The 13,054-nt window shown below is 41.3% G+C and overlaps 1 protein-coding gene across 1 annotated transcript in view; it reads left to right on the top strand.

Moving 5' to 3' along the window:
* LOC138958826 (E3 ubiquitin-protein ligase SMURF2-like) overlaps positions 1-13,054 on the top strand; it is a 79,874-nt gene that overhangs the window by 51,012 nt on the left and 15,808 nt on the right. The window contains exons 8-14 of the mRNA XM_070330128.1: positions 452-536; positions 8,302-8,478; positions 8,939-9,092; positions 9,361-9,464; positions 9,846-9,960; positions 10,754-10,932; positions 11,885-12,022. Coding sequence (XP_070186229.1) covers positions 452-536; positions 8,302-8,478; positions 8,939-9,092; positions 9,361-9,464; positions 9,846-9,960; positions 10,754-10,932; positions 11,885-12,022 — 952 coding nt within the window. The remainder of the gene's footprint in view (positions 1-451; positions 537-8,301; positions 8,479-8,938; positions 9,093-9,360; positions 9,465-9,845; positions 9,961-10,753; positions 10,933-11,884; positions 12,023-13,054) is intronic.

Here is a 13,054-nt window from a genome sequence, read left to right as displayed (position 1 = left end):
GCATGCACGCATGTACACACACACACACACACACACACACACACACACACACACACACACACACACACACACTGACACACTGACACACTGACAAACACACACACTGACAAACACATAATGAGCAGGAAAAGGAGATGGGTACAGAGATGGGATTACATAGATCTTGCAATTTACTCAAATTGTTTATTCATTTCAAATCTCATTTTGCTGGGGTTTTTGTTTGTTTTTTTATGTGCTTTTTTGTGTGTGTGTGTGTGTGAGTGGTTTTTTTGATCAACTGTCTTTATTTTAGATTTTCTTTGTTGAAAGGAACTGGATGCAAAAAATGCACAGAATATTGTTGTGTGTGTGTGTGAGTTCAATTTTCTGTGTGTGTTTTTCTTGTGATAGTTTGTTGTGTGGGATAATACAAACATTTTCATGGAATTTTGCTTGTCTTTTTGTGTTCCAGAGCAACGCACGACCCAGCAAGGGCAGGTGTATTTCCTCCACACGCGCACAGGTGTCAGTACATGGCACGATCCACGGGTACCAAGGTCAGTGGCACTCCTATCTTACCTTCATGCTTAACCTTGAGCAGAACACCTGAACTGGCTGTAAATCCATTTTCTGTTTGGATCACTGGCTAGATCTTAATATATTTCTGACTTTCTCTCTGTCTCTCTCTCTCTCTGTCTATCTCTCTCTCTCACAAAAAAAAGAAGTCAAAACTCTCTCTCGCTCTCGCTCTCTCTCTCTCTCTCTCTCTCTCTCTCTCTCTCTCTCTCTCTCTCTCTCTCTCTCTCTCTCTCTCTCTCTCTCTCTCTCTCCATTATAAAACATCAAACATTACATGCAAAATAGACAGAAAAACACAACACAACATTTTGGTTTCACTGTCTTAGTGCTGTTTCTCTCTCTCGCTCTCTCTCCCTTCATGGATGCACCTTCAGTATTTTGACGAGATGGTACCGAGACAGGCAATAAGTGACAGATTTGCTTATGAATGATAAGGGGCTGAGATAGGTGAACAAATAAACGCTTGCCTTCTCAGCATTCTTGGCAAGTGTTGGTACAGGATGTAGACAGCATCTTTGGGGAACTTACCGCCATGTCGCCGTTTCCTGCCAACTTGAGAACATCGCCCAGAAGTATTTCTGGGAGATTTGGACATTCTAGCGCCATTTAGCATGGTAAGGGCTCCACAAATATCCCCTAAGCCTTTTTGTTTCGGTGTGAGTGAGTGATGGTGTTCTGTTTGAAAGGCTGCCGGAGCATGGTTTTGGTTGCATTTCAAGCAAAACGGTAAAGTAGAACCGGTCTTTAAAGATCACTCAAGGGACCAACTAAAAAGGTGGTCATTATTGACAGGTGTTTGCAATGAAAGGTGAATTATATAGAAAAAGTTGAAATCCCTTTGGGTGGTTGTCGTTGGCAGATGGTCACTCTGGAGAGGTGATCGCCATTGCAGGTTCGACTGTAGCTATTTCTATCATCCCCACAAGCTACGGAATAGATTGTCTTTTCTCTTAGTCTGTATTTCTTATCTCATCTTCCTCCAAGTCTGTTGTGTAGATTGTGGGATCTGAGAAATGTCATACGTTCAGCTCAGAATATGCGTTTGATTTCACACGGATCCAGAAATAGACAGCCTATTTTGGAGCATTATGCAGTAGACGAAGAGAGTCAGAGAGAGTTAACATTGTTGGGTTGATGCGCTGTACTCAACACTGCAGTGCAATGAGGTAAAAAGAATAAGGCTGTGTGCACTCTTTGTACAGCAGTGAGAATGCCAAGAATACAATGTTTGTAGGTTTGTTTGCTTTGTTCTGTTGTTGTTTGGGGGTTGTTCTTTTGCTTGCTTGTTTTGTGCGAAACAGTCATGTATAGCCAGCAAGATTAACTGCAAGCTGCACTGAGAAGAATCAAAACAATGAGTTTGCGCTTTTCGTGGATTTTTTCCACGAATGAAAGATACATGTATTATAGATCTTTAGATATTAGCAATATAAGCTATTTATTGTAATGTTAGATAAGTGAAGTACCTGGCTCCAGGTAAAAGCACAAGAAGTTAATGCTTTTTCAAGGTGAGTGATTTAATGGTGTCTTGTATGTCATGTTGACATGTGGGGTTGGATCTTTGAATTCATAGTCAACATTGAAGGGTTTGTCTGATGAAATTTCTATAGCGACATTATGCGGTGTTAAAAAGAAGCTGTCTGAAGGGAAGTGCCTACTGCTATTGTGAAACTTACAAATGTTATGCCTGCCAGGTGCTTGGATTTAGATCAAGTATAAGGGTACTACATATATTATATAAAGGAGCTTGAATATGGGCAATAGGTAGAACAGTTCACAGCAAGAGTTGGTCATTCTGTGTGCTCTGCAATGGTGGAACATATTCCCTGTTCCCTTTACTTGAAAAAATCTCCTTGAACTATGAGGTTGGGTTTTTTTTTACATTATTTTTTATACATTTTGCAAGTTTTTAGTGGCGTTGTAACAGAAATAAACATTTGATTTCAGTTTGCAGACAGGGTTACTTGCTAGTGTCATTCTGACCTGTTTCACCACCTCTTTTCTAGAACTTTCTGCAGGCACGGTACTGAGTCTGCCAATCCTCTCTTTTTTCTGGCCTCCTCCTCCCCCCCCCCTCCCCCCCTTCCCGTCAGTTTACTCCTGTTGAAACTTCCTCTCACCCATTTCCTGATATTTACTGCTCGCAATCCCAGAGCTTGCATCCCAACACCTGGCCCTATCTGGTCGCCAGGTAAAGATAGGGGGATGCTGGCTGTTCAAATTAATGTCTTTTCCCTCTTTCTGCTGGCAGTAAATGCATCTTCCCAGCTTGCTTACTCCATGGGTGAAAGGGATGGGTCACTGAGAGAAGCAGAGAGAGAGAGAAAGAATTGATAAGCGATTTTGGATGAGCCGTCAAGAAAGATTAGCATTTGCGCCACTTGTGGTTCATTGCTTCAGAAGTTGGGCTGGATTTTTGTTTGTTTGGGGAGAAAAAATGGAGGGAAGATTTTTAAGCGATATGAGATGAGCTCCATTCATTTAAGTTTCATTGAAAGATTTCTCCTGTTTTATCCTCTTTCTTGTTGTCTTAATTCTTTACTTCTTCTGCTTGTTGGTTTTGTGTGTGTGTGTTTTTTGTTTGTTTATTTCCTTGTCTGTTTCTTTGTTGTTTGGATCTTGTTTGTTTTTTTGTTGTATTTTAGTGGGGTTTTTTGTTGTTGGTAGGGGTTATTATTTTTGAGTTTGTTTTTGTCAGCTGTATCCGGATCATTCAGTATTCATTTCTGAGGGAGGGGAGGGGGGATATGAGTGATATAAAACAAGCTTCATTGATACAGGGCTCATAAATGAAAGATTACCACCTATTGGGCCTCAATGAGTCAGAACCAACCAATTTTATTGAGAGAAGGGTAGGGGCGTACTCTGATAATGAGAAAATTGCTTAGCCAGGAGCAAGAGCGTAAAAGACATTAGTTTTATCAGGACGTGCAGTTTTATACTGGGAGTGATGGTGTATGCTAGGGCTTTGAGGAGTGGGCGGGTGATGGGTTGTCGGTGGCAATTTGCAAGAAAATACACGGTAACAGGTGGGATTAGGTGTAAACAAAACAGTAATATAATTGACCAGAAACTTCCATTGACTACTTGATTTTATAGGGGTTTGTGTGCCTTTCAGGTAGAAACCGTGGCCCGGTAGCATTGGAGAAAAACGAAACTGCAAAAGAATTGTTGTATAATCGATCACTGCACCGAATAGTTCAAACACTATTTCACAGATATTTGATATGGCATTCCCGAAATAAAAATAGATTGAGTCTTCTTCTTCTTTTCATTTCCTGAGTGAGAATTTCATTGCTGATTTATTCCCCACTGACCCTTAGTGACCCTGCATACAAACCTGCCTTAGATCTTATTGCTATAATGAGCTAGTAGTCATTACAAAGTTTCACTTCTAATGGAAAATCTGCACATATATGCTGCACTGATCCTTTTCCTAGATCTTTCTTGTTCTTTGAATTAAAGAGCATGCATCCCTGTGTTTTCTCAGTCCATGCCTTAGGCTGATAATTGCAAGATTCAGAGTTAAACAAAGACAAAATTGGAAAAGTAAAATTACATCAACCCCACTTGACATCTAAAAAGATTTTCCCCAAATGATTTGGCTCTGGGAAACTAAAATGCATCATGTAATGCCAAACTTTGGTTCACTTCAAAAAGGAAAAAACAATAGTTGCCTTTTCTCTTCTTCTTCTTTTTGTTTGTTGTCTTTCTCTTTTTTATTCTTGAGTCACAGTACATGTCTCTACAGTAATAAAACGCCCTCGTACAAGAAGAGAAAAGTACCCTGGAAACAGGGGCAGAAAGTTCCAGACTTTGGGCGGGTAGAGGGTAAAGGCATGAGCAACAGACCAGAGTTGCTAATGTTAGCAGGGGAAGCGAGAAGCAGCAAAGGTGTAAAAACAATAGGAGACAATGCTGGAAGCCGATATGCATGGAAAGCACACAAAAAAACAAATAGTCAGGGCAGATGCAAAGGCATATGTTGCAGAAGCCGGTTTTTTTTCTTCCTTTTTTCTTTTTTTAACTCTCTTTTCCCTTTACCTTTGCTAAAGCTACCTTGAAGTGTATGACTCACAGGAGGTTTCTTGCGGTTATGTTGGCCTTGGTTTTTGTGTGAATGAGATCATGCTTTTTCTCAGGTTGAAACAAGGGTAAGTCAGAACAAGAGAATTGTTCAAAATAAGGTTAAAGGATACAAAGTACTGTTGAAGTGGATATAGCTCATAAAAGTTTGCTTCTAAGGTGTTTGTTTCCAACGAGTTAAGTAATATCAGAGTGTTGTAACTATAGTAGAAAAAGAACAAGCCAAAATACAAAAACAGATGAAACATAAACAGCAATATGAGATTTTAACTATGTAATTAAAGTGAGATTAGCTCTAAGTTTACTTCTAGAGTTCTCAGGTTCAGTAAGTAAATTAATATCAGAGTAAGTTCACGACAATCGACATACAAAAACAGAAAAAACATACGCCAGCTCAATTCTCAGGCTACAATATTCCCCTTTGCTAAGACCAGTCCCTCAATGGGCAATTAGACGTGTGAAGAATGAAGATGTATGTCAGCTGTCTTATCATTGGTCAGCCCTGATACAGGGCCAGACAGGTGAAGTCTTATCACTCTCTGAAGCATGTCTGCAGGTGCCAGATTTACCTGGAGAGGCGCCAGATTTTCTACCAAAATCCTGCATCTGCCATACCATTATTTGTTCAACTTTCCCGCTCAAAACCTCATGTCTGCAGCAGCAGATTTGTAAACTGTTAGTGGCAAGATCAGTGATGGATTGGAGTTGTGGGCGATAAAATCTAGTATCTGGCAAATTAAGCTGGTGTTTGAAAATAAGGATGATCTCACCTTTGTTTAGTCAGCTTTTGTAGTGCAAAGGGCTATATTTTGTCTTGGAGTCTTATTGACTTGGAAGAAAGTCTTGGTATTAAAATGGCGTACACGAGTACTTACCTAAATGCTGAATCGTTAAGAAAACAGCACTCTATATGAGTCTGTTGTATTCTTACAACTAAGAAGAACTCGGCAACAAGCACTCATTAGCAGGAAAAGAAAACTAGAAGGGTTGTTATCTGACCTGCTGAATCTTTGAGAAAATCTCCTTGTGTTGTATTCTTACATCTAATAACAACTGAGCAAGCAAACACTTGAACGCACTCAGCTCTGTTTACCCTATATTCTCCTTCCCTCCACTCCCCACTCCCATACTCATCCACTACCACCACTTCCCCTGAAAAGAAACACCTACCTATGTGAGAAATTTACAGGGCTTGTTGTACGCTAGCCAAGATGTAACCAGTTCGCAACCTGTCAGCAACTAAGTGTCCTTGAAATTGAAAAACGTAGAAAACAAAATAGGTTTCACTACTCGCACTCTGAGTGAGGCGGTAAACGGGCCACAAACGCTCAATCTCTCTTCTCATAAAACAGCACTTAACAAACTTGAAATCTAGGGAAAGAGGTGTAGTAAAAGCGGGCAGAAAGAAACATTTTATGTGTCAGATTCTTGTGTTGCTATCTCCATGCTTTAAAAGTAAACAGGTGTGTTGTTTCTTGATGGGCTGCTGAAGAGATCCAGCTGGTTGTTTTTATTTTTCGGTGAAGTGCAAGTTTCCCCACTGAAGCACTTGAAGTTTGTGTTCGTTATAGCATCAGTGGCATTTTCAAGAAGATGCCAAAAGAGACTCATTAAGTCTGGGTGAATCTCCATAGCATTCTTGTTGTTTGCCGTTTGCCTATGATGTCTTTGTTTTCACTGATCATTCTTTGCTCCTTTATGTACTGAAGCTTTGTTTAACTCATTGTCTCCCAGGTACGGATATATATGCGTACCCACTCATATGGCTCTATCTGACCAGGTACGAATATATCCGCTAAGACTGTTTAGTGTTAGCTTCAGTCGCTTCCTGTAACGTCCATATAACGCCTGCATTCCAGTGTGTTGATACACAGTTACTACACATTTACTACAATTCTGAGTGACCTGCTGCAGCACAGCTAAAAAAAACTTGGTCAACATAGGTGGGGTAGAAAGTGTTAAGTAGTGAAAATTATATCTCAAGTGTTAAAACAGCAGGTAGGAGAATGAATCTTGGATGATGCATTGCTTTTGGGATTGTCTAACAAGAGGCTAAAGTTCTCAATTAATAAGTTTCTGACAGAAACTCATGTGGAGTTCCGACAAGTTTCGACAAGTGTTTCCTCCTATTTCTTGTGGTTCTTTTAGTTTTCTCACCACTTACAGTTTATTTCATCCTGTGAAGATGGGTGTGAAATTGTTTCTTCCTCCTCTTCCTTTCCACTCCATCTTCTCTCTTTTTGGCAAGGGCGTAGATTCCAGAGGAAGAGAAGGTGAATTAAGGACAAGGCTGTAATAAAGTGAGGTTTTGCTGGGAAACGTGCCAGTCGTATGTGAACGGCGCCTGTAAACCAGACAAGAAGCTGCATTTCATCACTATCATTAATTGTGTTCCTTTCAAGGACAGACGTTTGTCATCGGATGTTGCATTGCAGGATGTGCTTTGGAATTAGTGCCACTGTGGATGCATCTGTGTGCATGCCTGCCTGCACGTCCTCATCATATACACATTCAGAAACACTAAAAATTCTCTCTCCCCCGTCAATCATTCTGTGCAGTGTTGCATTGGCCTGCACACTTTCTGTTTCTGTGACCAGTGCTGCTTCTATTTGAAAATGTGGGGGGACTTACATTATTTGTGACACGTTCATCTTGTATTTTGGGATTAACAATATACAAACTCATCCTAACTCTTCCCCCTCTCAACCCCACCCCGTCCATCACCTTCCCCCAGCCTCCTCCCAAAGCCCACTCTCACCCAGCCCCTTGTCTGCCTGAACATACATTTTTAATGTCTTCCATTTAGACATACCGTATTTGACAGATTACAAGACGCACCGTTTTATAAGCCGCACCCCCGACTTTTAACAAAAAGATTGGGACAAGCCACGTATAGGCTGCGTCACTATATTAGCCGCCGTCGAAAAAAATATAATCAAATCGTGTAAATCAATCAAAACAACCAGGCAAACGAAAGTACGGTATTTGGCGAAATCGGCTCCGAGAATAAACAAGTGAAACAAAGAAGAAAAGTGAAAAAGTTTGAAGAAAAATATCACACACACAATTTGTAACCAACACACACATGTAGTCCCGCCCGGAATAAGCTTTTTTGGGATGATTTACAACTTTTGCGCACATTTCGAGCAGACGAAAACACAACATGGCGGCTCTCGCTCCTCCAACTATCGCGAGACACAAAAAAACGAAATCTCGCGCGCGCGAGATCCTGATACATCCGGTGTTTCTCTGTACGCTATCTTGTCACGACGACTTGTTGACAAACGAAGATTCGCGAAAGAAAGAGAAAAGCGCCGAGTCTTGAGTAGAGAGCTAATAAAGTACCGGTAATCGCTAATCGAGCGAAATGAAAATCCGCGGCGACTTCCATTAGGTGAATGCTATTCAAGTTTAGGTAACGTTTTAGCCGCATCTTTTTATAAGCCGCAATGCGATTTTTTTTTTTTTAAAAGTCGCGGCTTGTAGTCCGTCAAATACGGTAATAGTCATGGACTGTGAACCTTTCTTTTATCTCTCTACCACCCATATTTTAATATTCTGTGTCAGTTTTCAAAAGGTCTTCACCCTCTCTCACTTAGTCTCATGTATATCTCCCTCTCTCACGGTTAACATTCTCTTTTCTTTGTGTGTTCACAGAGAGATGTCGAACCTAGAACTCCAGGAGGACGACCTGGGTCCCATGTTGCAAGGTTGGGAAGTGCGACGAACAAGCAGTGGGCGTGTCTATTACGTGGATCATAACAACCGCACAACTCAGTTCACCGACCCCAGACTCTCCCAAAATTTACAGGCCATCAAGGAGAAATTGGAAGTGTAAGTTAACTTTTTCGTCTTTGTAGGGGTGCTGAAAAAAACGGGGCCTGTCATTTGCCTTGAACTACAAGTGAACCGTTCCTTGTTAAAAATTACCAATGGGTTATTAAATGTATCTGGAAGGTTGTTTCAGAAGTGGTAGATTGAGCATTAGATTAAAGCTTTCTTAGCAAATGTTTATAGAAATGCAGAATGAAGATATCAAATTTGGAGGGAGGAATGTTTTTAGGAATGAATACAAAAAATAGCCTTGTTATATCTTGTTTATACATTTGACAGTTGGAATCCAAACAATATCTTTTTTTCTGTACTGGTTTTTGTTTCATGTGATTTTGTACAGCTTTATGAACAGCTCAGGGAGCGTGGTTCCTGACGGCAGAATCTGTGAGCACGTACTTCCCTTTGTTTTTCAGATTTGTGTATAAATCTGTGTCATGATATTAACATGTTCCTTGTACAGACGAACGAGTAACAAGGAAAATGAAATACCACTGCACCAAAAGCACAAGCGAGACCTGGTGCAGAAAATGAAGGTCCTGCGACAAGAGTTCCAGCCTCTACAACCTCAGACTGGCCACTGTCGACTGGAAGTGTCTCGAGAAGAAATATTTGAGGTCAGAATTACTGTTCATCTTGACAGTTTGTTTTGAATTTTGCCCTGTCACCTACCTTCACTGAAGTCAGCCTTTGTGTGTGTGTGTGTGTGTGTGTGTGTGTGTTTGTGCGTGCGTGCGTAAAAGGGTAGGTTTGACTGTAGAATCTTCTGAAAGAAGTTAGAATTAAAATTTTGACCTGGGGAAATGTTCCACAAGAGTGACTGCTGGACTAGCTAGCTCTTCACAAACAACAAAGTCGTTCATGACTGTTCACTCTCTCGTGCAGGACTCCTATCGACAGGTGATGAAGATGCGCTCCAAGGACTTACGCAAGCGTCTGATGGTCAAGTTCCACGGGGAGGAAGGACTGGACTATGGCGGTGTGGCAAGGTCAGTGGATAAGTTTTGAATATTAGTAGAATTTCAACATTTTTATCAAATATTCAATTAGTTTTTTTAGTGTTTTTTTGTTGATTTAGGTTGGTTGGAGGTTTCAGTGTAGGCCAAACTTGTCCACACAAATGTGAGAAAGTATTTCACTGATAACAGGCGTCTGTTCATAGTTTTCGGGGCAAAAATCTGACTTTTACGCATGAAATGCTTGGAGGTTGTTTTGACACCTAGCCATTCATGCCATTCAGATAAGTTTAAATTATTTGTGTGGATAGTTCCTCTGTATTTTATCTCATTGACTTATGTTTCCCTGGTGCAAAAGTGCGTAAGTTTCCCTCCTCTGTTATCAAGAGTGTAACGCTTTCTTTTCGTGTGCAGGGAGTGGTTTTACCTGCTGTCTCACGAGATGCTGAATCCTTACTACGGCCTGTTCCAATACTCCAGGGAAGACATCTACACCCTGCAGATCAATCCAGACTCTGGCGTCAATCCTGTAAGTCCTCAAGAAATGTGCCAGCAATTGCTAGCTCCTTCTTCTTCTTCTTCTTCTTCTTCTTCTTCTTCTTCTTCTTCTTCTTCTTCTTCTTCTTCTTCTTCTTCTTCTTCTTCTTCTTCTTCTTCTTCTTCTTCTTCTTCTTCTTCTTCTTCTTCTTCTTCTTCTTCTTCTTCTTCTTCTTCTTCTTCTTCTTCTTCTTCTTCTTCTTCTTCTTCTTCTTCTTCTTCGCCTTTTTCTTCTTCGTTCGCTCAGACAGGTAACTACAGTTTTCCTGACAAATGCTGCTGTCCATGCAAGGGCCGTAGAACTTGTCCCTCACTGGTGTGTTGTCAGCAGGCCAGAATTCTCAATTTCTAGCAAGCTTTGTATGCAGATTGAAGGGGACCTAGATTCTTTTGATGGGAGGATCTAGAAAAACAGGTTGAATGTAACAGGGGGGAAGGGTGAGGAGAGATGCAATGAAGTTGACTTCAATGATAGTCTGTCTGTCTGTCTGTCTGTCTCTGTCTGTCTGTCTGTCTGTCTGTCTGCCTGTCTGTCTGTCTCTGTCTGTCTGTCTGTCTGTCTGTCTGTCTGTCTGTCTGCCTGCCTCCCTGTCTGTCTCAGCCTGTCTATCAGTGTATGTTTCTTTGTGTAAATAGGTGGTTCCTGATGTGTACCAAACATCCATGGGTGTGTTTGGATTTTTTCCTCTGACTTTTGGCCAAGATCAGAACGTAGCGTCTGCATAAGGTTTTTACGTGAGCAGTGATGTTCTGTATCATTGATAACGTTTTATTGTGTGTTCCAGGAACATTTATCCTACTTCCATTTTGTGGGTCGGGTGATCGGCATGGCAATATTTCACGGTCACTATCTGGATGGAGGTTTTACCATGCCCTTCTACAAACAGTTGCTAAGCAAGGCAGTGACCTTGGATGACCTTGAGAGTGTTGACCCTGACCTTCACCGCAGTCTCTGCTGGATGCTGTAAGTGTATTTCTGGTCTATTTACTTTGTACAAAGGAGTATGACTACCACTGCAGCAGCATTAACAGTGTTGCTTCTGCTTGTTTGTGTTTCGTTCATGTTTGGTTTAATTAGTTTCTGAAGCTAACAGCTGACAATACAAAAGGAGTAGAAAAACCATTGACCACAGACATCTAAATATGCAGGGCTAACACCTTTCCGGTTCTCGCCGGAAATCCGGTTTTTGAAAGCTTTTAAAACCGGAAAATCCGGTTTTTAAAACCGAAAAATCCGGTTTCTTAAAGTAAAACGTTGTTCTTTGTCCCTACAAGATAATAACAAAAAAAGCCTCAGCTTCTGGGGGGCGCTGCCGTGGACCCTGGCCTTTCAGGTTTTTCACTTTTTTTGGGTGTTAGCCCTGAATATGTAAGCTGTTTTAGAATCTATGAACGGCACACAAGGAAAAAACTGGTAGATGCAAATGAAGTCCAACAGGCATTTTAACGCACACTGGACTTGTCACAAAAGCCTTGCTGCTAACGGTTTAGACTGAGAGAAAGATGTAAAGTACAACATTATCAACAAGAAAGAGCTTAGTGTGATCTATGTAATGGGTCAGGAAATGGGTCGGAAAAAAAAGTTAATCTGTTGAACGAAATTTGCACTGAATAAGCAGTTTTTATATACACTTAACCCTTTTGCTGCCTGTAAGACATCAGCTGACATCCTGGGTAACTTGCTTTAACGGGAAACAAACCGTTCAATAAACAAGAACAGAAAAAGAAGAAAAAACACAAAAAAGAATGTGTCTGTGTCCAGTGTTTTCATTTATACATCAAGGGCACATTGTAAGTTGTCGATACAGGTATAATGGTTTATATACAAATTTGTATGTCCTGGCAGCGGACATGTAAAATGCGTGTCGCATTCCATTTCTAATACACACTATGTTCAAACCCTACCTGTGTAACAGGAACAACAACATCGAGAATGTTCTGGACAACACCTTCTCTGTGGAGCACAACTCTTTCGGCAAGGTGCACGAGTATGAGCTGAAACCAGGAGGCAACGACATCAAGGTCACGGAGGAGAACAAGCGAGAATACGTCAAGTGAGTTTTTGTTAGCCTTTCTTCTTCTTCTTCTTCTTCTTCTTCTTCTTCTTCTTCGTCTTCTTCTTCTTCGTCTTCGTCTTCGTCGTCTTCTTCTTCGTCTTCGTCTTCTTCGTCTTCTTCGTCTTCTTCTTCCTCTCTTTTTCTTCTTCTCTTTTTCTTCTTCTTTTTCTTAATATACTGAGGAAATCTCTGTACAGGGCAACTATCCTCATTGGTTGGTGCGCCTGAGGTCCCTAGAGTGAGAAATAAAGTGGACAGTGCACCTATGAAAATAAACACAGGAGTGGGTTGGTATAGGCAAACTACTGCTTTTCACGATTCGCCCTAGAGCCCAGTTTCTTTCTACTCTTTTGTGCTTTCTTCTCTTTTGTCTCTGTCTGTGTATCTTTCTGGCTCTCTGTATGTGTTTCTCTATCCTTCCCTCCCTCCTTCCTCATTCTTTCTCTCTCTGTCTCTGCCTGGATCTTGGTCTCTCACACACACACACCCCCCCCCCCCCCCCCCCCCCCCCCTCACTCACCTCTTGCCTTCTCCCATCATTCTTTTCCTTTTCCATCCCATTCCCTCTGTCTTTCTCTGCCCCCCTTCCTCACACCACACCCCCACCCCACCTCCCTGCTGCTTTTCTCTGGTGGTCTGTTTTTTTGTTATTCTGTTTCCCTCTTGTTTTTGGTCTGTCTTTTTCTTCTTCCTGGTTAATTACACCCCCGGTATAGGGGTGTGTATAGGATTCGGTCGATGTGTTTGTTTGTTTGTTTGTTTGTTTGTTTGTGTGTTTGTGTTCGCATATAGATCTCAAGAATGAACGGACCGATCGTCACCAAACTTGGTGAACAGGTTCTATACATTCCTGAGACGGTCCTTACAAAAATTGGGACCAGTCAAACACACGGTTAGGGAGTTATTGGTGGATTAAGATTCTACAAGGACTTATACAGGGACATATTAATGGTCAAAGGGAAATAACCTTCTCAGTTGGTGGCAGTGAGAATGGTTATTTCCCTTTGACCAACGGGGGTGTTTTTCCTA

The sequence above is a fragment of the Littorina saxatilis genome, linkage group LG2 (genome assembly GCF_037325665.1).
Source record: "Littorina saxatilis isolate snail1 linkage group LG2, US_GU_Lsax_2.0, whole genome shotgun sequence".
In the NCBI taxonomy this organism is placed as follows: Eukaryota; Metazoa; Mollusca; class Gastropoda; order Littorinimorpha; family Littorinidae; genus Littorina; species Littorina saxatilis.
This window is presented reverse-complemented; position numbering and strand designations above follow the sequence as displayed.